General features: G+C 46.8%; 1 protein-coding gene and 1 non-coding gene across 4 annotated transcripts in view; one reads left to right on the forward strand and one right to left on the reverse strand.

The window, feature by feature from the left end:
- ACACB (acetyl-CoA carboxylase beta) overlaps nt 1-25,013 on the forward strand; it is a 136,711-nt gene that overhangs the window by 30,158 nt on the left and 81,540 nt on the right. The window contains exons 1-2 of one of the 3 annotated variants that reach the window (XM_027124488.1): nt 17,760-17,870; nt 23,604-23,758. Coding sequence is in view for 2 of the 3 variants with exons in the window: in XM_027124486.1 (XP_026980287.1) it covers nt 8,843-9,489 (647 nt within the window). In the remaining variant the exon portion in view is untranslated. Of the gene's footprint in view, nt 1-8,833; nt 9,490-17,759; nt 17,871-23,603; nt 23,759-25,013 lie in introns of those variants that run through there. The other 2 variants (XM_027124486.1, XM_027124487.1) reach the window with 2 other exon arrangements.
- On the reverse strand, nt 19,921-19,993 carry TRNAW-CCA (transfer RNA tryptophan (anticodon CCA)). Its single transcript has one exon. It is a non-coding gene; the product is annotated as a tRNA-Trp (tRNA).

Raw genomic sequence — 25,013 nt, forward strand, 5'->3', positions numbered from 1 at the left:
GCAGAGTGTCACCACGCGGTGACTTATCCTGCCTGAGGCTCTCAGCTCAGATCGCTAATGACGATCGCTAAGATGACCTGCGCCTGGCCCTGTGCTCAGCGCCCTGCATGGGTGACCACTTTGGACTGTCGAGAACTCCATCTTGGAGCTGCGTCCTTATGCTGCTTTGCATAGCATAGAACTCTATCCCGGCTCTGCAGCAGAGCTGACGTGAGAACCCAGATCAGGGCACCCAACAAGGTACCCAAGGACAGTGGCTCTTTTTTTTTTTTTTGCGGTACGCGGGCCTCTCATTGCTGTGGCCTCTCCCGTTGCGGAGCACAGGCTCCGGACGCACAGGCTCAGCGGCCATGGCTCACGGGCCCAGCCGCTCCGCGGCATGTGGGATCTTCCCGGACCAGGGCACGAACCCTTGTCCCCTGCATCGGCAGGTGGACTCTCAACCACTGCACCACCAGGGAAGCCCGACAGTGGCTCTTTACTGTGAATATCACCCCACACAGGCCTGGAGCAGGGGACCTTGGTGCTAGTCACGGCTGTGTCGTTAACTTCACATGTGACCTCTGGCCTCTGCTCACCTACAAAGCAAGGACACTGGACACGCCAAGTGTCCCCCTCTTAGGCTGCAGGTTGGAGGCTAAGTGGCTTTTTGGGAAACGCAGGGTGACCTGTGATGCCCCCTGCCCTGTGGACTGGAGTGCAGGTTGAAGTATCCACCTGGCAGCTTTGACCACACTGGCGGCCCGGCATAGCTTCCTCTATCACTTTAATGATCTCTGAATTTACAAAACGTCGTTGCACCGTCGCCTGCCAGCCAGAGGGTCCTCGAACTTCGTCCTGATGCTTTTGCTTCTCTTTCCATCAATATCACCTTGGCCAAACCCAGGTTCTGCTGGGACTCATGCTCCCCTTCTAGCAGGTGTCTTACAGATGAACACATGGGAACAGGAGGCTGGCGTGATTATGGGAGTGTTTAAAACTCATAGAGTGTTTAAAACTCTATGCATAGCACAGGGAGATCAGCACAGTGCCTTGTGACCACCTAGAGGGGTGGGATAGGGAGGGTGGGAGGGAGATGCAAGAGGGAGGGGATATGGGGACATATGTATGCATATGGCTGATTCGCTGTTATACAGCAGAGACTAACACACCATTGTAAAGCAGTTACACTCCAATAAAGATGTTTAAAAACAAACAAACTCTAGAGGCTCAGCGTTGGGCTAAGGGGTGGCTGATCACACGAGCAGCTAAGTAGGCTCTAAGTCCAGGAGTGTGGCAAGCCAGAGGGAGGTGGCCCTGTGGGCCAGAGAGTATACACAGCCTCTTAAGTACTTGAGCTTGAAGCTGGGGGAGGGGGAAGGGCGAGGACCTTGGCAAATGGCTTATATTTGTGGATGACAGATAAGGGCACCTGACTTGGGGGAAAACTCACTCGTGTCCAGCGTGAGCTGGTCCAAACTCCTCCCCATGGACTGATGCATGACACCAGCCTCCTGCTGAAAGGTGACACTCCACGGCCCCAGTTCCGTCAGGCACCCTGTGGGAGTCTGTCAGACCCACATGAGAATGGAGCCGGTGGCCGTGGCCACAGCGGCGGTAAGTGGCAGCGAGCAATCGGGAGTTCATCTTGGCGGGAGGAAACATCCGAGTGGGGAACAGGATGGCTGGTTTAATGCTGACATTCTGCCCTCCTCTGTCCCTCAAAGGCCAGGCCAGGTATGGGTGGCTGTGTTGGAGGTGGGCGGCTGGAGAACAAACTCCCGACCCCCATCCCTCTCCAGCCCTTGCTTGGCGGCCAGCCAGCACCTGCTGGAAGCGAGCGGTTTCCCGCGTTCGTTACGGTCAGGGCCACGATCGCTCTGCACCAGGCAGCTGTTGCTTGAGTTCGGTTTGCAACAAACAAAAATAGCTTCGGCCCTCGCTGGGTTTTCAGGTCAGCTGGGTTGTTTCAGCAAAGGGCAGCAGCTCGGCATGGCATGTCCACAGGGTTCACTGGAAGGACTTCTCTGGCCTTGACTGTCCGTGGATTTGAACCACATGCACGGTGCTCCTTCTAGACCACTGTGCACATCTGGCTCCACCCTCCAGGTACACAGCCAGGTATCTGATTTTAGGGCCGTATCCAGGTGCTTGTGGGAACACCCTCTGCTTTATGGAATTTATTTTTATCCAGTTTCAGTGGTGGAGCAGTGGGAAAGGTATGAGCACTGGGCCTGGATGTGAGCAAAGTCAAGGAGCCGAACTTCTCTGAGCCACAGTTTACCGAACTGTAAAATGGGACTGTAATGAAGACCATAGCAATCGTAAGATCCACCAAGTTGTTCTGAGGATTGGAAGCTTGAAGGCACTGTACGTGCTTGGTGGCTTTTTGATGCTTCTGATAGCATTGACACATGCTATATAGGTTATTCGAAGAGCAACTGTGAGACAGGTAAAGGGGGCAAGACTCAGCATCCCCATTTTACAGACGAGGAAACTGAGGCTCAGAGGGTTTCTTTGGGAGCTTCCTCAGAGAGTTCCCCATTTGTCTCTATGTACTTACTTGGGAAGAGTTCTCATGTGGTGGCCTGTGGGTCCACCATCATCACACTGCCAAGAAAAGGGAAAGACCCTGAGGTTTTTTGTGCGGGTAACCTCTGCAAGGTAGGTTTGGGATGTTTGACCCACTGGCTCCTATCAGAATAACAGCAGATCATAAAGGATTTGTCGAGTGAGGGAGGGGGCTGAACTGGGGAGAATTGTCGGTCCCTTCATTCATTAGAACTTCCAATTTAGAGCTTGGTAACTTCACCCACCAACCCTCAATTGCTTACCATGCATGTGTCTCGCCATCTTGCCAACCTGGCCATCCACTCAACCCCTCTCCAAGCACCACCTATCTATCCTTCCACCCACAGTCCCCATCCGCCATCCATTCATCCAGCCAGCAAGTTCCCAAAGTGCTTGTGTTATGCAAAACCGCATAGTTCGATTGGTTTTCCAATGGAAATCAATGTAAAGTATTCATTCTCAGGGTTCCCAAACTCTGAACCATTGTAGCATATTTTTTCTCTCTTATTTCCTCAGCAATAACTCAAGTATTTTTCTATTTGGGGTAGGGGGAAGCTCAGCATTTCAATGTAATGCACTTAGTATTTCTTATTTCTCAGAATTTCCAGTGTGTACATTTAAAGTGTACCTAAAATTGGCCACATGTGTATGAGGTCTTCTGCTTGGCACTCTACTTCAGAACTGCCATGGAGACACCCAGCTCGTTCCCCTGGTGTTCCTGAATGCAGCTTCAGAAATGAGATCCTGAAACCAAAATTCCTGCCTGCCTCAAGCCATCTGCTGGTGCTCAGTGGGTGTGCATGGGTTTATCATTCATTCGGTACATACTTATTGAGGACCTACTATGCACCAAACACTACTAGCCTGGGCACAAGGATCCAGAAATGAGTGACAATTGGTCTGTGTTTCCAAAGGTCTCTGAGTTGGCCAGGGAAGACCAGTGAACAGGCCGTTTCCATGGTGGAGGTCTGTACCCCCTGGCTGACTTGCAGGGGGTGGGCAGTGGAGCTGTGAAAGCACTTGGCCCATGTGGCCAGCAGAGGGTGTGAGGGGGGAAGTGGCCAGTCGGCACAGTCTTGAATAACTTTACGCACTACCGTAACCTCCTGCTTGGGGAGGATGTAGGGCTTTAAGCTGTCGAGCCTCCAGTAAAGCCAGGATAGCCTTTGCACCATTTTTGGCAATGCCATCTGCCAATTACCAGAGAACACGTGTGAGTCAGTAATTTCAGGACTCTGACCTTTCTTGCTGGTGCTTTTTAAACTTGTCTTGAGAACTTACTGTGTGCAAGAGATGAGTAAGAAATACACCTTTTCCCCAGAAGCTCCTGTCTCACAGTCTAGAAGCAGGGGGGAAGGAGTGCAGAGGCATAGGAGTTAAGACCAGGGGTTCTCACGTGAGGGCAATTTTACCCCCCAGGGACATTTGTCAATGTCTGGAGATAGTTTTGGTTGTCACAGCTGAGAGGGAGGAGGTGCTACTGGCATCAAGTGGGTAGAGGCCAGGGATGCTGCTCGATATCCAACGATGCACAGGACAGTCCCCACCACAAAGAGTTACCCAGCCCCAGATGTCAGTAGTGCACTGACTGAGAAACCCAGAAGTAGGAACAAGGCTTGAGCATCAGGAAGGTGGGGTGCCGTCGTGAACACGTGCGTTTATGTATTTGTTTGTCCTTGTTTTCAATTCTTTTGGGATGTGCCTAGGAGTAAAATCCCCGGGTTGTATAGTGAGTCTATGTTCAACTTTTTGAGGAACCCCCAAACCACTTTCCATAGCAGTTGAATTATTTTACATTCCCCCTAGTAACTTACAACTTCTCCACATTCTCACCAACACTTGATATTGTCTTTCCTCCTTTCTTTCTCCCTTCTTCCCTCCCTCCCCACTCCCTCCCTCTTTCTCTTCCTTCCTTCCTTCCTTCCTTCCTTCCTTTCTTCCTTCCTTCCTTCCTTCCTCCCTTCCTCCCTCCCTCCCTCCCTCCCTCCCTTCCTTCTTTCATCCTAGTGGGTGTGAAGTGGTACATTGTAGTTTTGATTTGCATTTCCATAATCACTAAGGATTCATGTTTTCATGAGCTCTTTGTATATCTCCTTGGGAGAAATTTCGATTCAAGTTCTTTGCTTGTTTTAAAATCAGGTTGTCTGTCTTTTGGTTGCTGAATTGTAAGAGTTCTTTATGTGTTCTGGATACTAGGCCCTTACCAGATATATGGTTTGTAAAAATCTTTTCCCATTCTGTACATTGTTTTTTCACTTTCTTGATAATGCCCTTTGGTGCACAGAAGTTTTTAATTTTGATGAGTCTGATTTATCTATTTTTAAGTTTGTTGCTCATGCTTTTGGTGTCATATCTAAGAATCCATTGCCAACTCCAAGGTCATGAAGATTTACCCCTATGTTTTCTTCTAAGCGTTTTATGGTTTTAGCTCTTGTATTTAGGTCGTTGATCCTTTTTTTTTTTTTTTGTGGTCTGCAGGCCTCTCACTGTTGTGGCCTCTCCCGTTGCGGAGCACAGGCTCTGGATGCGCACACTCAGCGGCCATGGCTCACGGGCCCAGCTGCTCCGCGGCATGTGGGATCTTCCCGGACCGGGGCACGAACCTGTGTCCCCTGCATCAGCAGGCGGACTCTCAACCATTGCGCACCAGGGAAGCCCCTATATATCTGTCTTTATTCTAATACCACACTGACTATAGTTTTGTAGTAAATTTTGAAGTTGGAAAGTGTGAGTCCTCTAATTTGTTTTGCTTTTTTAACATTGCTTTGGCTATTTGGGGCCCCTTGCAGTTCCATATGAATCTGTAGATTGCTTTGGGTAGCGTGGCCATCCTAGCAATAGTAAGTCTTCCAATCCATGAGGGTGGGATGTCTTGCCATTTATTTAGGTCTTCTTTTTTTTTGCGGTACGCGGGCCTCTCAGCGCTGTGGCCTCTCTCGATGCGGAGCACAGGCTCCGGACGCGCAGGCTCAGCGGCCATGGCTCACGGGCCCAGCCGCTCTGCGGCATGTGGGATCTTCCCGGACCGGGGCACGAACCCGTGTCCCCTGCATCGGCAGGCGGACTCTCAACCACTGCACCACCAGGGAAACCCCTATTTAGGTCTTCTTTAATTTCTTTCAGCAATGTTTCATAGTTTTCAGTCTATAGGTCTTTCACCTTCTTGATTAAATTTATTCCTAGATATTTTATTCTTCTGGATGTGATTATAAATGGAGTTATTTTCTTAATTTCCTTTTCAGATTGTTCATTGTTGGTGTATAGAAACAACTGATTTTTGCATATTGATCTTGTAGCCACCAACTACTTAATTTATTACCTCTATTAGTGTTTTTTGGTGGTCCTTTAGGATTTTCTATATAAAGAATCATGTCACCTGTGAATAGAAATGATTTTATGTCTTTTCAATTTGGATGCATTTTATTTCTTTTTCTTGTTTAATTGCTCTGGCTAGGACTTTCAGTATGATGTTGAATAGCAGTGGTGAAAGTGGGCGTCCTTGTCTTGTTCCAGATCTTAGGGGAAAGCTTCCCATCTTTCAACATTGAGTATATATTTTCTGTGGTTTTTCTTCATTAATGTGCCTTATTCTTTTGAAGTTCTTTCCTATTCCTACTTTTCTGAATGTTGTTATTAATGGATGTTGGATTTTTTTTTTTTTTTTTTTTTTTTTGGCTGTGCTGTGCAGCTTGTGGGATCTTAGTTCCCCAACCAGGGATTGAACCCGGGGCCTTGGCTGTGAAACCGCAGATTCCTAGCCACTGGTCCATCAGGGAATTCCCAAGGGTGTTGGATTTTTGTCAAATGCTTTTTCTGTGTTCTTTGAGAGGATCATGTGTTTTTTCCCTTTGTTCTATTAATATGGTTTGTTCATTGATATTGAACAACCCCTCGACTAACTTTTTTTTAAAAGGAAACTTGATCTCCAAAGAAAAAAATCTCCTGACCCTTTGTTCTATTAATGTGGTTTGTTCACTGATATTGAACAAACCCCTTGACTGACTTTTTTTTAAAAGGAAACTTGATGATCTTAAAAGAAAAAATCTCCTGACCCTGTGTATTACCTAGAAAATACCCCTGACAACATTTCAGCAAATTCTGTTGCCCAAACTGTGCAAGAAGTACTTGGACCATGTAGTTCTGGGAAATCTTGAGAACTTTTCCACTTCCCTTAAGAGTGTTGTATTGAAATTTAAAAAGAAAATGCAGGACTTCCCTGGTGGCACAGTGGTTAAGACTCTATGTTCCCAATACATGGGGCCTGGGTTCGATCCCTGGTCAGGGAACTAGATCCCACGTGCATGCCTCAACTAAGAGTTCGCATGCTGGAACTAAGAGTTTGCATGCCACAACTAAGGAGCCCGCCTGCCGTAACTAAGACCGGTGCAACTAAATAAATAGATAAATAAATAAATAAAAAGAAAATGCCTTTTAGATACTAAAGTGATAAGCTTGAGTTTTGTGGTCCTCCTTTTTTTTAAAAATTTATTTATTTTTGGCTGCGTTGGGTCTTTGTTGCTGTGCGCGGGCTTTCTCTAGTTGTGGTGAGTGGGGGCTACTCTTCGTTGCGGTGTGCAGCCTTCTCATTGCGGTGGCTTCTCTTGTTGCGGAGCACAGGCTCTAGAGCACGTGGGCTTCAGTAGTTGTGGCTCGCGGGCTCTAGAGCGCAGGCTCAGTAGTTGTGGCGCACGAGCTTAGTTGCGGCATGTGCGATCTTCCCAGACCAGAGCTCAAACCCATGTCCCCTGCATTGGCAGGCAGATTCTTAACCACTGCGCCACCAGGGAAGCCCTGGTCCCGCTTTTTTAATGCTTCTACTGGATAATTATGGCAAAATTGGGTCAGAAATCTCAATACGTTCAGGTTGCGTTTTCATTTGTTTGCTTTTTAAACTATTTCCTGCAAATAATAATTATCTGTTCATTAATAGGGTAGAGTTAGTGTGGTGGTCAGAGGCATGGGTTAGAAATCGGAATATCTGAATTCATGTATTCAACAAAATGAATTTTTGTTCATTGTTAAGCTCTCACTCTGTACCAGGTGCTGTTCTAGACCCTGGAACAGAACAGACCCTCCTTGGTCTTGCTGAACTTTCTTTCTAGCTATGAGCATACCTGCATCAGGTGTACTAGCACTACAAAGAAAATGCGACAAGGTGCCCATTCCTCTTTCCAAGACCGTGATGATGACTGTGATAATAATACAGTGACACTGATGGTCCTGGTAGTGATGAAGATGATGATCATAGAAGCCAGCAATCCTTTTCATCTACAAATTGGAATATAATGAAGCCTTTTTTTAAGATAAGCTTTGTTGAGATATAACTCATATACTGTTTGACTCATGTAAAGCGCAAAATTCAATGGTTTTTAGTCTATCAAAGAGTTCTACAACCATCACCACAATCAGTTTGGAACATTTTCATCACTCCAAACAGAAACCTTGTACCCTTTAGCTTTCATCCCCATCCCATTAGCCCCAGGCAACCACCGATCTTTCCATCTCTATGAATTTGCCTAATCTGGGCGTATTATCTAAATACATGGAATCGTACAATATGTGGTCTTTTGGGACTGGCTTCTTTCACTTAGCATGGTGTTTTCAAATTCAGCCATGTGGTAGCACGTACCAGTGGTTCATTCCTTTTTGTGGCTGAACAACATTCCACTGTATGGATAGACCCCATCTTGTCTATCCATTCATCAGTTATTGGGCACTTAGATTGTTTCCGCTCTGGGGATATTATGATTCATGATGCTCTAACAGAGTCTTTTAATGTACCTGATCTCATTTAGTTCTCTCTCACATGCATGTTTATGATTTATGGTGAGTGTGTGTTTATTTAGAGGTGGGAAACTGAGATCCAGAGAGGTTAAGAAACATGTCCCAGGGACTTCCCTGGCAGTCCAGTGGTTAAGACTTTGCCTTCCAATGAAGGGGGTGCAGGTTTGATCCCTGGTTGGGGAGCTGAGGTCCCACATGCCTCGTGGCCATAAAACCAAAACATGAAACAGAAGCAATATAGTAACAAATTCAATAAAGACTTTGAAAATGGTCCACATCAAAAAAAAAAAAAAATCTGAAAAAAAAAGAAACATGCCGCAGACCACAGAGCATGTAAGCCGGGAGGAGCACCCCTTCTCTGCTCCCTGTCTAGTGCTTTTCCTCTCCAGCTCTCTCAGCCGAATACACAGAACCTTAACTGGCTCTCACCACCACCTCCTTTAAGAGCTGGATAACACGATTACATAAATCCTAAAACGTCTCTCTTATTCCCTTACAGATTTTGTGAATGATCCTGCTTCTTTTTCTATCTTATCTGATTTTCTCCTGCCTGATCTTTTCCTGGTTAAAAAGCTGGGGGAAAATGACGGACCCCAAGGAAGTCACCAAGAGTAAATTGAAGGTGAGCTTCATCACAAGTCAGGAGCCTCTTCCAGCCTCTTCCAGCTCCAGGGAGCCACTGCAGGAAAATTGCAGCAGCAGCTCTCTGCCAGAGACCCCTGACCAGGCTGAGCCAGCCTCCCACGAAGGTCCCAAAGACACCTGCCAGCAAAGAAACTCCCAGCCACCCCTGCTGCAGAATCCCCAAGGAAACCCCCTTTCCTCCGATGACCCCTTCCCAACATGCCAAGCTAACAGGACAGAGAACGAAGGCCTGGAGACCCCAAATACCAGTGGCCCGTCCGTGCTAGCCAGACCCCAGGGCCAGCGAGCCAGAACCCTCTCCAAAGAAGACAGGAAGCGGGCGCACATCAAGAAGCAACTGATGACCAACTTCATCCTGGGCTCTTTTGACGACAACTCTTCCGATGAGGACTCTGGCACTGGCTTGTTCAGAGAATCTTCCCGGAAGGGCAGCCGCGCCAGCCTGGGGACCCTGTCCCTGGAGGCTGCTCAGACCGCAGGCGAGACTGAGACCCCTGTCCCCACTATAAGGTAACGTACCCTCTGTCCCCGTAACCAGGAGGCGCAGAGTTAGGGTGGGGTCCACACCCTTCCCTGCTCAGCCCAGCTCCCCGCTCATGCCAATGCTTTGAGGGTAGCTATGTGCCGAGCAGAAGACATGAGCCTCCCTGCTTCCTTCCCTCCCTCCTATCAAAGTCATTTATTGAGCATCTGCTGCGTGTACAGGGCCCCAGGCCAGGAAACTGGCTTTCTAGAAGATCGCGGTCTGGTTGGGGAGGATGACCTTGTATGCAACAACTAGTTATAATTTAAGCAGAATGAGCTCAGGTTGGCAAGAGCCAAAGCAATGATGGGAACCCAAAGGGAGGGACAGTTTCCCTGACTCCTGATGAGACATTCATTTACTTGTTCGTTCATTTGTTCATTCATCCAATAGGTAATTAACAACTGTAAAACATGCCTTCCCCCAGTGATGCCTTAAAAGCAGAAATTTAAGGGAATTCCCTGGCTGTCCAGTGGTTAAGACTCTGCACTCTCACTGCCGAGGGCCTGGGTTCAATCCCTGGTCAAGGAACTAAGATCCCACAAGCCATGTGGCACGGCCAAAAAAAAAAAAAAAAAAGGGGCAGAAATTCAAATACTATTACACATCCATCAGACTGATTGTTGGAAACAAATACCTACGGGTCCATCACAGGTGGGACTGTCCCGAGAGTGTAGTCAGTGGCTTCATTTCTGTTCTTGTTATCAGACTTTGCCACCCCCCACTCCCAAATTACAAATGGAATATGGTAATTCCAGGTAGAAAACATGGAAAATATGGGAGAGCAGAGAGTACAAAAGAGCCACCCACCATGACTTTGCCAGCCGGAAAGAACCTCTGCTGTGTTCTAGTGTTTGTTCCTGCTTCCAGTCTGTTCTTCTGCCCTGGGAGTGGAATCTTGTTGGCCCTTTTAAGCAGCTCTTACACGCTCTCTGCTAAAACGAGGAAAACCTGGACTAGGACATGGGCTCTTACAAAGGCACCACGTTCCCGGTGAGCATGGTTGCTGGAACATTTTTAATCCTGGTTACTGGAAATTGGAGACAGAGAAAAGAGAAAAATGCAAATATTCCCTATGCTGATGACCCTTAGGGGAAGACTGTTTTGAGTTTCTGGAAGGGTTAAAGGAACAGTCAGACGTCAGAGTTGAGTTCCACCCTGGCTCTGCCACCCCGCACTGTGTGACCTTGGGCGTGGCACATCGCCTCTCCTGGCCCAGGTCCCTCATCTGTAAAATTCTGAAGGATTAAATCGGATAATGTTTATAAAGTATGCACAGAGTTTGGTATACAGTAGGTGCTCAGTAAGCAGTAAATTCCTCCCCAGCTCCTTTCCCACCAGCACCCACTTCACCCAGCACTCGAATTCACCCAGAGCTTCCCCACTTCTACCTACCCCTCTTCTACCTACAGTTTATATAAATTACCTAGTTATCCTTTATAACAATGGTACAAGGCTGGTGGTAGATCCCTATTTTGCAGATGAGAAAACTGAGGCTCCGAGAGGTGAAATAAATACTACTCAGCTTTAAAAAATAATGAAATAATGTCATTTGCAGCAACATGGATGGACCTAGAAATTATCATATTCAGTGAAGTAAGTCAGACAGAAAAAGACAAATATCATATGATATCACTTACATGTGGAATCTGAAAAAATGATACAAATGAACTTATTTACAAAAGAGAAACAGACTCACAGACATAGAAAACAAACTTATGGCTACCAAAGGGGATAGCGGGGGGGAAATAAATTAGGAGTTTGAGATTAACATACACACACTACTATATACAAAACAGATAAACAGCAAGGACCTACTGTATAGCACAGGGAATGATACTCAGTATATTGTAATAACCTATAATGGAAAAGGATCTGAAAAAGAATATATATATATATATGTGTGTGTGTGTGTGTGTGTGTGTAATCACTTTGCTGCACACCTGAAACTAACACAACACAGTAAATCTACTGTACTTCAATTTTTAAAAATTGTTAAAAAAAAAGAGGCAGAGTACCTTTTCCAAGATCGTGCAGCTAGGAAGTGGCAGAGCGAAGTTTCGAGGCCAGATCTGTTGGACAGCAGGATTCATTCCACTGTGTCACAGTGTGTTCTCCAGTAATCTCCAACATTCTCTTCCTTCCAGACCCTTCTTTCCCTCATTATGACGGTTTCAGCAGGGATTAGGGAAAAACAGTTTATTAAACCAATTCACCCAAATGAAAAAGCATCAGAGATTATGTTAGATGTGGATGTCCAGTGAGGGGTTGCTAAGTGGCATCTAAGGAGGAGGACTGGTGAGATACATTTCCCACACTGGCTCCAGCAGGAAACAAGATGCAGAGTCCTAGCAGGGAGATAGGAAATGTACAAATAAACAGGTAAACTGATAAGATAGTTTCCAAGTATGTTCAACGCTAGGAAGGAAACAGGCTACAGAAGAAATACCTGTGGGGATGTTTTAGAAAGATGTGGTCAGGTCAGGGAAGAGCTCTTGGAAGAGGCAACTTTCAAGCCAGAACAGAGCAGTCCAACAGAACTCTCTGCCACATTGGGATGTTCCAGGATGGAATGTTCTAGAACTCTGCTGTTCAATATGGCAGCCACTCATCATATGTGACTATTGAGCATTTGAAATGTGGCTAGTGTGGCTAAAGAGCTGAATTTTATTTATTTATGTATTTGTTTGTTTGTCTTTGGCTGCACTGCATAGCTTGTGGGATCTTAGTTCCCTGACCAGGGATCGAACCCACGTCCTCAGCAATGAAAGTGCAGAGTCCTAACCACTGGACTGCCAGGGAATTCCCAGAACTGAATTTTAAATTTAAGTTTTAATTAATTTAAATTTAAATAGCCTCGTGGCTGGTGGCTGTTGTCTTGTATGGCACAGACCCAGCCCTAATTGATAAAAAGGAAACAACTGTGTGAATTCTTCCTACTGGTGCTAATTAAGAACTTATCAAGCAAATAGGCTTGCCAAAATAATAAATGTTACATTATTATTTTCTCCTGAGTCTTGGATTCCAAGAAAGTTCTGAAGATTAAAATCAACTCATATTTCTAAGATGCTTAGCAAGAGAATAAAGCACTTAATAAATGGTAGATTAAAATGGTAGGGCGGGGGGAAGACTCCCAAGTTTCTTCTCCCTGTCTTCCACTACTATTTTGAGGGGTCTTTGCTGGTTTGTTCTTAAAAAAACAGCTTTTCTGGACTGGCAAATTTATAAAGGTAAACGATACTTAACTGAGGGCCTATCTTTGCATATGGCTGTGGGCCAAAACAGGAAGTGAATTTTCTGCCCTGGTATCTTCATTGCATAAAACTTAGCATTGTAGGTGAATCATTTTTCCTGCCTTGTCCCAGCAAAGGACTGGGGGAGGGGTAGAAGGATCTTGGATTTTATAAACCAGAGGCACCAAAACATAGAGATGAAGGTGCATTGTGGGGTGATGGGGCACAGGGAGGGCCAATGTGCTGTGTGACCTTGGGTAGGCCTCTTCCCGTCTCTGAGCCTCCAATGCCTCATCTGCAGCATGAGGAGGCTGGACCAGACTCCTGAAAGCTCACAGGGCACACGGTTCTTTTGCCCCCAATACATGTGCTTTTCAAAGTTGAGAATTTTGTATTTTAGTACCAGGGGCAACTCAGGTGGTTCTGCTGGTGCTTCCTAAAATCCTGGTATTTCTATTAGAACATTTCCAGCCCTAGCTGAGTCCCCGAGTCCGGGGCCTCTGATGGAGGGGACTCGCACGTGTTCACTGTTTCTAATGACCTGGCACGAGAATCCCATGTGGAAATATCTCCAGGGAGTCAAGGCCCACCTTTAACAGTATTGCCCACGTGCCCCCTGTTTCTTGATCGATCACCCTGATGTGTCCTGAAAACTTAATCACTCCTTGAGATCATGTCTTTAGTTTCTCTATTTGTTTACTTGGTTGTTACCTGTCTCCTGCATTGGACCACAAGCTCCATGAAAACAGGACCATATTTTTGGGGTCTCCGCTTTTCTCCACTGCCTAGCCTAGTGTGGGTTCATGGTAGACTTTGAAGAAATACTCACCAAATGCGTGAATGAAACAAGCAACCCAAACCTGCCAAAGACAGAATTCTGAATTTCTGGGGCAAGCGAGACACTTTGTGAATGAGTCTGGGGATGAATGAATGAATGAATGAATAAATGGATGGATGGGTGGATGGACGGATGGGTTGGTGGTTGGATGGATGGATGAACAGATGACTAGGCGTTTTGTTGTCCCTCTTTAGAAGCAGTAGAATTTCTGTTTTCATAAAATCCTTTTTGTATAAATCTTGTGATGTGTAGACTAGTTCTGAGGTTAAACTCCAATTTCAAATGTTTCTTCTCCCTTTAATACAGTTATGCAACCTCACACTTCGCTTCCATTTTCCGACTGGACAAGGGCTGGCTACGATTATAGATTGATTACAGATTCAGTGACTGTGCTATCTGCTCAGGGCTTCCCTCCTGTCTCTTTCCTTTTGGGTTCATCTCAAACCAGGAGTTGGAACTTGGTCTTTCTTTGGACTTGGAAACAGTCCCCCATGCAACCTTTCAAAACAGAGCTGATGAGAACATTACATGATGTATAATAGCAAAATAGTTGCTCACATATTGTGAAATGAAGGTTACAGGGCAATCCCACATGTTTAACAAGCAGCAAAGTGGTTAGTACACGATGGACCTGGGCCAAGACACCAGGTTCAAAGCCGCCTCTTACTATTGTGTAACCCTAATAATCCTACCCTATGGGGTGCGTATGTGGATCGAGTGGGATGGGACGCATTCAGGATCACGCAATTGCAGTCCTGAAATTTAAAGTTCTGAAACCTAAGTTTATAAGTTGGCAGTGAACTCACTAGCAAAACCTGCCTCTATGCAAAGTTATTTATAGTCTTGTCCCATTTTGTGTGAATATTTATGCCTTCTGCTGGTGAAATATTAACACCATAACGTGCCACATAAGGCTTTACCTTCCTAGAAAAATTTCCAAATTCTAAAATACACTGGGCCCTGGGAATTTCTGGTAAGGGATTGTGGGCCCATGTATGTCATGTGCTGAGAATATTCCCTGGTGCATAATAAGCACAAAAATACTCATCCTTAATAAATGTGTGTGTGTGTGTGTATGTGTGTGTGTGTGTGGCTGGAGAGACTGTAAGGAATGTCTCCAAATAGTTTGTAATCATTGTCTAACTATAGTAATAATTGTCTAATTATGTGGTACACTTATGAGTCATCTAAATTTTCTTCTGCATTTTCTAACTTTCTGCTGTAACTATCATTGTTATAAGAAGTTTTAACAATGTTTAATAATAAAACAGTATAAAAATTACGGGGAGGAAAAAGCAAATCAGTCATCTCACTTCCTAGATAAGAAGCTGAAACCCAGAGAGGTGCAGGGGTCTGTCTGAGGCCTCCCAACAAGATATCACAGGCCCTTCAGCCATTCGAACCCAGACCCTCAGCAGAGGCAGATCAGAAAGTGGTCTTCAAACTCCCAGTGTTGATGCTGCCGCCTAACCTGGGCCCCAGAAGAAGTACCTCCACCCTCCTCCTAACTTGTTCTTTCTATAAATGGGAAGCGTGAGGAGATGAGGCAGTTTATCAGGCAGCCTTCAGCTATGCATTCGTGGGATTGTCACCTACCCTCTCCACGGCTGGACTGGATGCTCTAAGTCCTCTGTGGCTCTCATAGTCTTTGCTTTTGTGTGGAGGGTTAGACAGGTCTGGGTTCAGATCTCAGACCAGTCCCATGCCCTCTCCGCTGCAGTTTCCTCCTCTCTTGAAGGGGGATAACATCAGTGTCTACCTCAGAAGGGTGCAGAGATCAGGAGAGCGGAAGTGCTGGGAGTGGACAGCCCAGAGGCTGCCTCGGTTGCCGTCATTTGCTTTTCTTTTAAATTGAAGTATACTTGATTTACAATGTTGTGTTAATTTCTGCTCTACAGCAGAGTGACTCATACATATATTTATACATTCTTTTTCATTGTTGTTTATCTCAGGATGTTGAATATAGTTTCCTGCGCTATACAGTAGGACCTAGTTGTTTATCCATTCAATGTATAATAGTTTGCATCTACTAATCCCAAACTCCCAGTCCATCCTTCAGTTGCCATCATTTGAATGGGCATCTCCCAAAGTTCTTATATGTGGCCACGGCTATTTCCAAGCCCCACCGGGCATACACCTTTAAGGTACAGCAACCTGTGTCCACAGAGGAAGATGGACTGAAGAGGCAGGCCAAGCTCTCTGATCGAAGGATACAATGCAAAGCAGAGAAGTTGAAATATCCAGTGTCAATGAGTATTGGGGTTTGTCAATAGAGAGTAAATATCTAGAAAAACGTGAGTAAACTGGAGAGCCTAACTGACTTGGGGTAGGGTAGGGTGTTTTGAAATACCTTCATTTCCTGATTTTAATTGTTTTTCCTGTTTTGAGGTGGTTACATGGAAGTGTGGGCCATTTGGGTCATGAGTACTTTGGGGTTTTTATTTGAAACTTAAAAAAAAAAAAATCAGCCTATGGCAGGTTTTTTTTTTTTTTGGAGGGACTAAAGATAAAGCCATGAAGAGCTTCCCTGGTGGTGCCATGGTTGAGAGTCCACCTGCTGATGCAGGGGACACGGGTTCGTGCCCCGGTCCGGGAAGATCCCACATGCCGCGGAACAGCTGGGCCCGTGAGCCATGGCCGCTGAGCCTGCGCATCCGGAGCCTGTGCCCCGCAACGGGAGAGGCCACAACAGTGAGAGGCCTGCATGCCATGAAGAAGCTTCTGGAAACTCTGAAGAACTAAGAATTTTGTTCATCTGTTTTATTTATGAAAAAAAATTTTTGTTGTTGTTGAAGTATAGTTGATTTACAATATTATGTTAGTTTCAGGTGTACAGCAAAGTGATTCGGTTATACATATACATATACTCTTTTCCATATTTTTTCCGTTATAGATTATTACAAGATATTGAATATATATATTTTAAAATTATTGTTGAAATGTTGTTGAATGTATAGTTAGAGGACTAACCAGCTAACCAGTGCCCTCAGGCAAGGCTGCTTACACGACTCCAGGGAAAGGTTACTTTTCACTTTGTGGCCGCCTGGATGGCGCCCCCTGGACGTGTGGCCCTAGCTGTGCCTTTAGAAGAGAATTCTTTGCATTTATTTTATTTCTAATTTTTCGGGTTTGCTATCCACATAAGCTACATTTACTACTATTGCAATGCTTGCTAGGCAGTGTGTCGGGTCTTTTTTATTTATTATAACTACTTGGAGAAGCATTCATTCATTCACTCATTCTAACTGGAATCAGATTGCCTGGGTTCAAGTCGCCAGCTGTGGCACCTTGGGCGATAGACATCTCTGTGTCTTCTTTCCTTATCTGTATTACGGAAATAAAACAGTAGGATTGCTGCGACGATTAAATGAGACAGAGGCAAATACCTTATCGGAAGAAGTAAATACCTTATCAGAAGGAAACTTACTTAGGGTCACAGGGCATCTGCGTCTTTCCTGTCTTGGAGGCCCTTATTTTAGCTGGGGACCCAGGTGGTTCCAAGTGTGTTGTAGAAGCTCACTGAGGGGAGGGGAGGCATGGAGCAGACACGTCCCTGGAAGTATAGGTGAAAGAATAAGCAAAAACCGGAAACTGGAAGCCAAAAGTTGACTGCGGGGGCTTTTACCAGGCACCGTGGTGACATCTGACTCACATTTTAAATAACCCATATTTCCCACCACTTCCCTATTGTGTGCGTATTCCAGCACGTGAATTGCTTGCAAGTTTTTCCCAGCTGCCAGTCTGTAGGGGGGGATGCCATCCTGGAATTGTTCTACTCCAGTCCGGGGAGCTGGGGAGCCAAGAGGTTTCTTAAAGTCTCGGGCCACACTCTCCCGGCGCCCAAGGTCAGCGGTGGCTGCGCTACTGGCTGGTCCGGGGCGGGGTGGGGGGGAGGCGGGACCCGGTGTGGGAGATGGCGGGGTCCGTGTCCTGTCCCGGGACAGGAGGCGGGGCCCGGTCAGGGGGCGGGACCTCTAGGGAGGCGGGGTCCGCTTGGTCGGGGCGGGGCCTGGGCGGGCGCGTCTGCCCCGGACACAGGAGGTCAGGACGCCTTTCGGGATGGAGGAAGGTCCGCGCCGAGTTGGGCTTCTGCAGGGTGGTGCGCCGCCCGGCCCGAGGCGCTCTACGACCGCGCTTCCGCCTCCCTGTCGCTACCTGGCTGGGCCCCGGGACAGGGGTCTGCCCCACAGGGGTAGGGGGTGCATGCTGTGTATCCGAGCAGGAGCCTGGTGGGCGGCGGGAGGGTCAACATGAGTCCCGCCAAGGGCAAGGTCTGTTTCCCCGATCGCAAAGTAAAGTAAGTAAGACTTCAACTTTAATGACCGTTGTTATCTTTTTTTAAAAGAAATTTTATTGGGGGATAATTGACTTACAATGTTGTGTTAGTTTCAGGTGTACAGCAAGTTATCTTTTTATAAACTCCTGCAGGGTCCCTCCCACCCCCCACTCCCCACCCCCAGCCGAAGAAAGGCCGGCTTCAATTTGGCAGCTGGGGAGACGGAGCCTGCCTCACAAACTCTAGCTGGTCTTGACGGTGCAGGTGGTTGCCAGATTTGGCAGTGATGTTAATTGGAGAAGGGCTCTCGGGAGCGCACAGGTGCCTCAAGGTTGGCTGGCTGGCTGGGCCCGCGCTTTCCCCCTCCTCCTCCCCTTAGCCTCGATAAAGGTGATGGTTGCCTGATGGCAGGTCGTTTTGAAGCCTGGTGATCGTGAAGCCCGGGGCGAATCCACGTACCCTTGGGCAGGCATCCCACTTACGGTTATTTTCTGAGCAGTTTAAGTGTAGGCATTTCTGTGCCTGAGCCCTTCTTAGCACCACCTGCTTCATTTCATTTCTTTTTTTTTTTTTGTCTTTATTTTATTGCATTTTTTAAGGTTACCAAAGTGATGCTAACTGTTTGTTGTTGAAAATTCAGAAAATTATAGATAAGCAAAAAGGAAGAACAAACTCACCCATACACCTCCCCTCCATTTGATCTTTATTAATAGCTGCTCTATAGTCTTTCAGCCTTTTTTTATTTTTGGTGCAGGTGTGCTTTAATTTATGAACTCGAATCATACAGAACATACTATATGGTAACTTGCTCTTTCACTGGGCATTAAGTAGTCTACCAGTGGACTCAGCTCACTGTGGCCCACAGCCTGTTTTTGTGTGGCCTGCGAGCAAAGAATAGTTTGTAACTTACTTACTTTCTTATTTATATGTTTTTTGGCTGTGCTGGGTCTTTGTTGCTTCACGCAGGTTTTTCTCTCTAGTTGCTGCGAGTGGAGCTACTCTTCATTGTGGTGCACGGGCTTCGCATTGCGGCGGCTTATCTTTGTTGCGGAGCACGGGCTCTAGGCGCGCAGGCTCAGTAGTTGTGGCTCGCGGACTCTAGAACGCAGGCTCGGTAGTTGGGCGCAGGGGCTTAGCTGCTCCACGGCATGGGGGATCTTCCCGGACTAGGGATTGAACCCGTGTCCGCTGCATTGGCGCGTGGATTCTTAACCACTGCGCCACCAGGGAAGTCCCAGTTTTTAACTTTTAAATGGTTGAAAAAGAATCAGGGAATTCCCTGGCGGTCCAGCAGTTAGGATGCTTTCACTGTGGCGGCCTGGGTTCAATTCCTGGTCAGGGAACTAAGATCCTGCAAGCAGCGCGGCACGGCGAAAAAAAAAAAAAAAAAAGACAGTTGAAAAAATTCAAAAGAAGGCTACTATTTAGTGAGATGTGAAAATTACATGAAGTTCAGATTTCAATGTCTACAAATAAGGTTTTACTGAAACATAGCCACGTTATGTATCATCTATGGCTGCTTTTGTGCTTCAAGGGCAGTATTTAGTAGTGGAACAGAGACTGAATGGACTCCAAAACCTGAAGTATTTACTGTCTGGTCCTTTACAGCAAGCATTTGCCAACGCTTCTTCCGCATGGTGCATTCTAGGGGTCCATAGTGTTCCTTTAAATGGATACACTTTAAAATTTATAAACAGTCTCCTACAGAGAGTGGATATTTGGGCTCTTTCTCCCTTTTTGTTATTATAACTAACACAGTGAAGAACAGCCTTGTAGCTAAGCCTCTCCCTATCCTTTGTTCTTTTCCCAGGATGTATCCATCTGGTCCATAAACATTACCTGACTATCTCCTGAGTGTAAGGCCTGCATCTGGAACCAGGAAGGGACATAGAACTGTTTGGGAAACATGACCTCTGCCTTTTAGGAACTCTTTTTTCTTTTTCTTTTTTTTTTAATTTATTTATTTTGGCTGCGCTGGGTCTTTGTTGCAGCTTGTGGGCTCTTTTTTGTGGCTTTTGGGCTCGTTTTTGCAGCGCGCGGGCCTCTCTAGTTGTGGCATGTGGGATCTTAGTTCCCCGACCAGGGATCGAACCTGGGCCCCCTGCATTGGGAGCATGGAGTCTTAACCACTGGACCACCAGGGAAGTCCCTAGGAACTCTTGATCTAATGGGGGAAGCAGGTGTTTTCTTAGTAATTCAAATTCAAGGCCCATGGGAGCCACAGTAATTAACTGCTACCCTTCATGGGGTGCTTTCAGGATGCCAGGCTGAACACTTTGTACGTGTGATCTCATGCCAAATTTACAACAGCACCATGTGACACTCAGTGAGTGCTGTCATCTCCATTTTACAGATGAGGAAACTGAGGATGTCAGTGCTGGTGACAGCGTAACGGGGATTCCGCTCAGGCTCTTGCCCAAAGGGCTCTTCATGGGCAGCCAGGTTTTAATGCATAATGTGCTTGAATAGACTCTTTCCAAATATAAGCCCTTCCTAATGTTGGACTAGTCAGAAGACTAAAGGACTCGACTGGTAACTAGTTACTGTGGCTGGTGAGCGTGCCAGGGAAGTGAAGACTCTTAGAGCCAGAAGGGCCTCAGTGGTTGTTTAGTTTCTCAGATGCAGGGTTCAGAGAGGGCAAGAGATCCAGATGTGTGGCCAGCCCACCAGGAGGGAGGCTGACCCTCCAGTTTTTTTGGTTTTTCCGCAGAGGAGACTAACAGAGCCTTCAGGGGCACCCTCCTTGGAGTGCTCAGAGCATGTCTGAGCAAAGGGCCCACAGAAGGATAGGGCTCCCAGGTTTGAATCACAGTCATTCTTGTGCACTAAGTTTTTTGTGGAGCATGGTAGTCACAGTCCTTCCACATTTGGAGCCTTGATCTAACCCATCTGGCCAAAACCCTCAAGTCTTACAGGAACGAAAGCAGGCCACGTGGTCTACAAAGGATACCTTTTTTCTGATCTATAAAACTATTAACACAAAAAGTTTAACCTATAACTCTTGAATCACATTTAATGTACACTTTAATCCAAAAGAATAGCTTTCACAAACCACTTTATTTTTTATTTTTATTTTTTAAAATTTATTTATTTTTGGCTGCATTGGGTCTTTGTTGTTGCATGCGGGCTTTCTCTAGTTGTGGTGAGGGGGGCTACTCTTCGTTGTGGTGCGTGGGCTTCTCATTGCGGTGGCTTCTCTTCTGTTGCAGAGAACAGTCTCTAGACGCATGGGCTTCAGTAGTTGTGGTGCGTGGGCTCAGTAGTTGTGGCTCACAGGCTTAGTTGCTCTGCGGCATGTGGGGTCTTCCCGGGCCGGGCTTGAACCCATGTCCCCTGCATGGGTAGGCGGATTCTTAACTGCTGCGCCACCAGGGAAGCCCCGACACAAATCACTGTAATCCAAAAGAATGAACTTGCACGAAATTGGAATTGTCCCGGCAAGTTCAGACCATGTGATCACTGTATATATAATAACATGAAGATGCTTTATTGGGTCACTGCATGGCTCCTCTCTTAGCTTAAAGTTGCTAAAAAGATGGAGATAGACAGCCGCACTCTGCCGCTGAGCTCTGTAGCCTTGAAAAGTGCCGTCAACCCTTTGAACCCCGGTTTCCTCCTCTATCAATGGGGCTGATTCTAATTGGCCTTTCCAGGGGTTCTTATGCCTAGCACTCAGGGCCGTGGGTGCGGTCCTAAGTCAGCACAAACATTTGCACAACTGATAACAGTGATGACAGAATTCTGTTGCAAAGGAGGCCTATGCAGTTAAGACGCATTTGGGATCCTGTCCTGGAGGCCTGGACCACCTACTAAGGAACCAGAAATAATAGGAAGGCAAGGTCCCAAGTGCTGGCCAGCATTCCTTGGTGTGCAAACAGGGTCAGAGTTCAGAGAACAGAGAAGTGAATGTGGGTCGGAGTGGTTGGAGGACATCTCAAGAAGAGACTTGAGTCTCTGTTGGGATGAAATAAAGTTGAGGATTGGAAGGCAGAAGAGTCTGGTCTTCAGTGAGCCCCACAATATCCTGTTATGATGTCACTGCCGAGGGAATCCTGCTCAGGACCGAGGCCCGCTGCCCATGTTGAAATGTTGGTTGTTGATCTGTGGGTAGTCTCACTCCGATGTCATGCACATTAGAATTTCCTGAGGGGCTTTTGAAAAACCAAAGTCTGCAAAGTTGTTTTTTTTTTTTTTTTGCGGTACGTGGGCCTCTCACTGTTGTAGCCTCTCCCGTTGCGGAGCACAGGCTCCGGACGCGCAGGCTCAGCGCCCATGGCTCACGGGCCCAGCCGCTCAGTGGCATGTGGGATCTTCCCGGACCAGGGCACGAACCCGCGTCCCCTGCATCGGCAGGCGGACTCTCAACCACTGCGCAACCAGGGGAGCCCTGCAAACTTTTCATAAAGGGCCAAATAATCAATCTTTTCGGCATTGTGACAGTATGGTCTCTGTCACAGCTACTCAGCCCTGCCTTTTACTGCCCCAGCTCCCACAGGCAATGTGTAACTGAATGGGCCTGAGTGTATTCCAGTCATGATTTACAGACACTGAAATTTGAATTTCATATAATTTGCACGTGTCACAAGGTACGATTCTTTTTCAACCATTCAAAAATGTAAAAACCTTTATTAGTTTGTGGGAGGTACAGAAGCAGGTGACAGACTGGATTTGGCCCTTGGGCCCTAGTTTGCTGACCCCTGGCCCAGCCAAAGAGGCCATCTCTGGAGGCACCGAGGGGGCAGTTGGCCTGAGACATTTCCAAGCGTCCACGTATCTGGGGGTCCAAAGATGGGTTCAAAGCTATCGACCTTTCCTGGGCTATGCAATGTCCTTTCTTGCTTACTTGCTGGGTGATAATAGTAAGGCCTTTATAAACTTCCATCAGGGCATCAGCTCAGAGCAGTGACCATCCCTGTTTTATGAAAGAAATGGTAGGGTAAGGGATTTAAGAGCTGGTTAATGCCGGAGCCTTAGCCTGGTGGCCTCACACTGGGGCTTTTATACTGGCTCCCATGCAGAGAGGCACCTCAGCTAAAGCTCTTTCCTGCAGGCCGGGCCCAGTGGTGAACCCTGGACACATGCTCTAGGCGGCAGATCCTATTCATATTATAAATATTCACATCCTATCAGGGAGGCAAGGCACAGAATATTGAAGCAACTTTCCCAAGATTACACAGGTCATAAGTAGTAGATTTTGGATTCAAAGCCTGGGAGGACGGTTCTAGCCTACTGGGCTTTCTCACTTGTGGCACTGTTCACATTTGGGGCCCTGTAATTCTTTGTTGAGGGCTGTCCTGGGCTTTGCAGGGTGTTGAGTGGCATCCGGGCTTTTTATCCACTAGATGCCAGGAGTACACTCCACTCTGTGATGACCAAAAATGGCTGCAGACAGTGCTGTGCGTCCCCAAGGGAGCAAAGTTGCACCCAGTTGAGAACCCCGGATTACCATATTGTCTCTCAAATGTTAAGTGCTTGTTTTTGAAAGTCCAGACCATAGAGTTACTTCCATTTATCTCAGATAGCTTTGTGCCTTGAAATTAGATCCCGGGGGTCAGATAGAATTGGATTGGAAGCCCAGCTCTGCCACTTGCCAGCTGTGTGACTTGAGGTCAGTGGGCCTCTCTGAGCCTCCGTTTCTTCATCGTGAGCAGGAGGTGATGGTCTCCCCTGCATAAGGCTGTGGGGATTCAGGGAGGAGCCCCCCTGTGCCCAATATATGGTGACATTTGAGGATGTTTATTCCTTCCTTCCCAGTGCAGTCCTGCCTGGTCTCATGCCTGGGCAGCTCATGGTGTTGGGTGTTTGGCTGACAGCTCTGTTGTGTAGTTGACCGCACCTGAAGCCACTTCCAAAGTCACCGTGGAATATTTCAGCCTCCACACTTGCCTTGGAACGAATACCAGCCAAAGGTCAGTCCCCCAGAGCCAACGTTGATTGGCCTCCAACTTCATCAAAAACAGATAAAAATAGCCACTAGCCTCAGGCTGGCCCCACTGAAGCAAAGCCACACCAGCATTGTGTGTTCACCCGTGTGCTTTGCTGGGATGGGTTTGGGACCCTTCTGATGGAGGGGCTGTGTCACCAGTTTTGAAGTCAAAATGGCGCCGTGAATGGTTTTCCCCAGGCCACAGAATGGTGTTTGTCTAATGGTTGAGTTTTTCTTTGTTGCTCTTTAGGTCAGATTGCTGAGTTTTAATGTTGTGTGTATAAAAGTGGGATGTCTCAGACTTTCTGAAGCCACAGGATCAAGCCAGCCAGTTGGGGAAGACCATGGACAGAGTGGGAAGGGTGGATGGTTGGGGAGGAGGCCATGGGCAGAGGAGTGGCCTGATGCCGTTCTTGGTTAGATTGGGAGATCAGTAGCCCCTGATCCTCCTGGAATCACTGCATTGAAATAATATAGAGTTTGCCGTGTGCCAGATGCCATCTTTTACTTTTGTATTGATATGAGCTTATTTAATCCTCGTAATCCAATGAGGTACATGTTATTATCCTCATTTTACAGTGGAGGATACTGAGTGCCTTACCGAATGGATACCAAAATGACCATGGCTTTCAGCGTCCCTATTACAAAGTTAATAGCTTTTTCTTCTGACTGAAAATAATATATCGTGGCAGAAGATTTAAAGATAGGCAAAGAGGAGAAAACAGAAACCACCCATAATTCAACCACTTTGAGAAAGCTGCTGTTAACATTTTGGTATCTGTTTCCCTAGATCAGGGGTCTGCAAACGATGGCCCTCAGGCCGAATGCCTGTTTTCTAAAGAAATAAAGAAAGTAAAGTTTTTGGGCTTCCCTGGTGGCGCAGTGGTTGAGAGTCCGCCTGCCGTTGCAGGGGACACGGGTTCGTGCCCCGGTCCGGGAAGATCCCACATGCCGCTGAGCCTGTGCGTCTGGAGCCTGTGCTCCGCAGCGGGAGAGACCACAACAGTGAGAGGCCCGCGTACCGCAAAAAAAGAAAGAAAGAAAGAAAGAAAGTTCTTAAAAACAAACTGAACTGCTTGTTGGTAAATGGAATGTAATTATGATGAAAGCACTGTTCATATTTGTAAGATCATATTGACCTTCAGAGTCCTTTGCTAAGTCCTGTTTCGTTTCAGCAGTTCAGTCCTAGGAGGTTTTAGAAGAAAAGCTGCTTGCAGTTTGTGGGAGGCAGGAAGGCC

Source organism: Aethalodelphis obliquidens, unplaced genomic scaffold (genome assembly GCF_003676395.1).
Source record: "Aethalodelphis obliquidens isolate GAN/ISIS:26980383/991018 unplaced genomic scaffold, ASM367639v1 scaffold28, whole genome shotgun sequence".
In the NCBI taxonomy this organism is placed as follows: Eukaryota; Metazoa; Chordata; class Mammalia; order Artiodactyla; family Delphinidae; genus Aethalodelphis; species Aethalodelphis obliquidens.